The sequence below is a fragment of the Octopus bimaculoides genome, chromosome 27 (genome assembly GCF_001194135.2).
Source record: "Octopus bimaculoides isolate UCB-OBI-ISO-001 chromosome 27, ASM119413v2, whole genome shotgun sequence".
Classification (NCBI taxonomy): domain Eukaryota; kingdom Metazoa; phylum Mollusca; class Cephalopoda; order Octopoda; family Octopodidae; genus Octopus; species Octopus bimaculoides.
Window position 1 is genome coordinate 10,529,017 of NC_069007.1, and position 3,107 is coordinate 10,532,123.

Genomic DNA, 3,107 nt, shown 5'->3' on the forward strand with positions numbered 1-3,107 from the left:
TTGATGACCAAACCAAGCCATGTAGTGTTCTTGAGCAAAACTCTTCATTTCATTTTGCCCCTGTCCACTCAGCTGCAAATGGTTAACCTTCTGATGGAATTAGAGATTGGCACTTCTTCACACTGCTGTCCTCGTCCATGGACACACACATATGTATATACTCACACACTCACACACATATATATATTTATTTACATACTCATATATATATTTACATACTCATATATATATTTACATACTCATACACTCACACACATATATATATATAGCATATACACACATCAGAGATGTCTTTTCGCCAGATGTCTATGTACTAAGATATTTTGTTTTTGTTTCTTCTCTCAATATATATCGCATATTAAATTTCAATATTTTCTCTTTGTTCTTTTAGATATTCAGGCGTGGAGTCAAAAATGGAACAAATGGAGTAGATGAGGTGAGATTCTGGTTCTTTTGTATTCTACAAAAAATGTTTCCTTTTCCTTTCTTTATTTCTTTATTTTTTTTCCATTGTCCCCGACTTGGGAAACCCAGGTCAATTGATCGACCCAAGTGATACAAGTCGAAAAGATTTTGAGGCCAATCCATCAGCCCGATGAAACAAACGTTGTGAATGGTTGGTTTTAAAGTGTAATAGCCAATCAGAGATCATCTTTTAGGATATTTGTTTTTTGGGGTTTTTTTCCACAGAAGCTTACATAGGACAGCCTGACATCAACCTCACTGGAGACTGAACTTGGTTTCCATGATATGTGGGACATCACATGGATTGTAGGCAAACCACCTGTAGTTCTGGTTGTTGTTTAACTGGTCCTGGCAGAAATTTTTTCTCTCTGAGCAGAACCAGACTATCCCCGACTCAACAGGATTCATCATCTTGTTCCGGAGCCAAGCAGTTCTCCTCGGCTTCAGCTGTCATAATTTATCCTTTGCAAAGTTCCTTATTCAGGGTCACTTTCATATAACCTATCTTTCTTGCCAAAGCCAACATTCCTTTGCTTGACTCTGCCATCACCTTGCCCTACAGCTCTTGTATAAATTCCAGCATGTGGATGCAGTGAAACTGTCTGTTGTGTCTCTTCCTGCTGGCTATGGGTTTGTAGTCTCTGCTGCAGTCGTCCATGTCGTGTCTTGCAGCCTTTACAATGTTCACAGAGCATTGAGCAGCAGACATGATGTTGGCATTTTGATGCAGGTGACTCTTTTCCGATGCCAATATGGCTTCCAGTCTTCCATGTAAAATAACTTTTTCTCAACTTCAGCGTTAATCTTTATGTTCTCCAACACTATTGACTTCAGCAATACATAGAGAGGTGTTCCTGAAAAAGGAAGCATAAAAATTTGTCAAATTTTACCCCATATTCTCTCTTTCTCCCTCTCTCTCTCTATATATATATATGTGTGTCTTCTGAAGAGATCTGCCAAACCATTTGGCACATCGAAATGATCGTAAATGACTCATTATATAATCTCCACATAATTAAATCAGTGGCTAACTAGCCCAATTGACTTGCTTCTTGTGTTTGTTTCTACATTCTCCACATAATTATAATTATAAACTGTGGTTTAAACAATAAATTACCTGCCTCTGGATACCTTCTAACGAAGACGGTACCCACACAAGTAATTTCCAGGAGTGCCTTCGGATTTAACTATCCCCTGGTTGCTTAGATACTCAGACTACCCCTGAAATATTGAAGCAATCCTATCATTTACCTATATATATATATATATAGCTTTCTTTTATTGTTTTAATTGTTTCAGTCATTTGACTGCGGCCATGCTGGAGCACCGCCTTTAGTCGAACAAATCGACCCCACCACTTATTCTTTGTAAGCCTAGTACTTATTCTATCAGTCTCTTTTGCCGAACCGCTAAGTTACGGGGAACGATGAATATAAGTATGTATGCATATATTACATATATATATGTGTGTGTGTGTGTATGAATATAAGTAAATATATACTTATATTACAAGTGTATATACAAATATACATGCTCACACATACGTATACACACATATATATTTATATGCATATATGTACATACATATGTGTATACACTTATACATGCATATACACATTATATATATATTCATACTCACTCGCAGAAGATATATAATTGATTTCTATAGAAATTTACTGAATTTTGGAATTAATTTCAAAGAATAAAAACATTTCATAAAGCAATTTCCATTTTATATTTTCAATGTTACCATTTTTAGAAGAATGTACTTTTCTCTGGAGTTCATTTCATTATTTTTTTTTTCATTCTTTATTTTTCTGTATCTTAATATAGCTTTTAATTATCATCATCATTATCATCACCATAATCATCAACATTATCATTACTATTTTTTTTAAAGGCAGGGAGCAGGCAGAATCCTTAGAACGCTAGACAAAATGCTTTGCGGTATTTCACCCATTGCTACATTCTGAGTTCATATTCCACCGAGGTCGACTTTGCCTTTCATCTTTTCAGAGTCAATAAATTAAATACCGGCTGAATACTGGGGTCGATGTGATTGACTGTCCTCCTCTCCACAAAGGCCTTGTGCCTATAGTAGAAAGGATTGTTATTATTATTATTAAGGTGGCAAGCTGGCAGGATCGTTAGCACACCAGGCAAAATACTTAATTGTATTTTGCCCATTGCTACATTCCGAGTTCAAATTCTGCCGAGGTCAACTTTGCTTCTCATCCTTTTGGCGTCAATAAAATAAGTACCTGTTGAACACTGGGGTCGATGTAATCAACTCTACTCCTCCCCCCAAATTGCTACCCTTATGGCAAAATTTGAAACTGTTATTATTACTATTATTATTATTATTATTCAGTAGTTTTATTTTTATAACGTGCTTTCACTTCACTACCGAGCGCAGCTCTGTGCGCCTTGGGTATGTGCTGTGGTTTGCTGTGATGCTCTTATGGTTACTGTATTGAAAGTGTTTTGCGTAGGATGTGTGCAGTGTCCAGTAGTGCAATTTTCTGTGTTATATATATCTGTAAGTCCTGGTGTTTTTGTTATGTATTTGTCTGAATATTTTTTTATTATACCTAAGGCACCTACTATGATAGGAATTGTTTCTGTTTTTAGATTCCACATTC

General features: G+C 36.0%; 1 protein-coding gene across 1 annotated transcript in view; it reads left to right on the forward strand.

Moving 5' to 3' along the window:
* LOC106881904 (potassium voltage-gated channel unc-103) overlaps positions 1-3,107 on the forward strand; it is a 71,702-nt gene that overhangs the window by 11,499 nt on the left and 57,096 nt on the right. Inside the window, exon 2 of the mRNA XM_052977137.1 lies at positions 392-436. Coding sequence (XP_052833097.1) covers positions 392-436 — 45 coding nt within the window. The remainder of the gene's footprint in view (positions 1-391; positions 437-3,107) is intronic.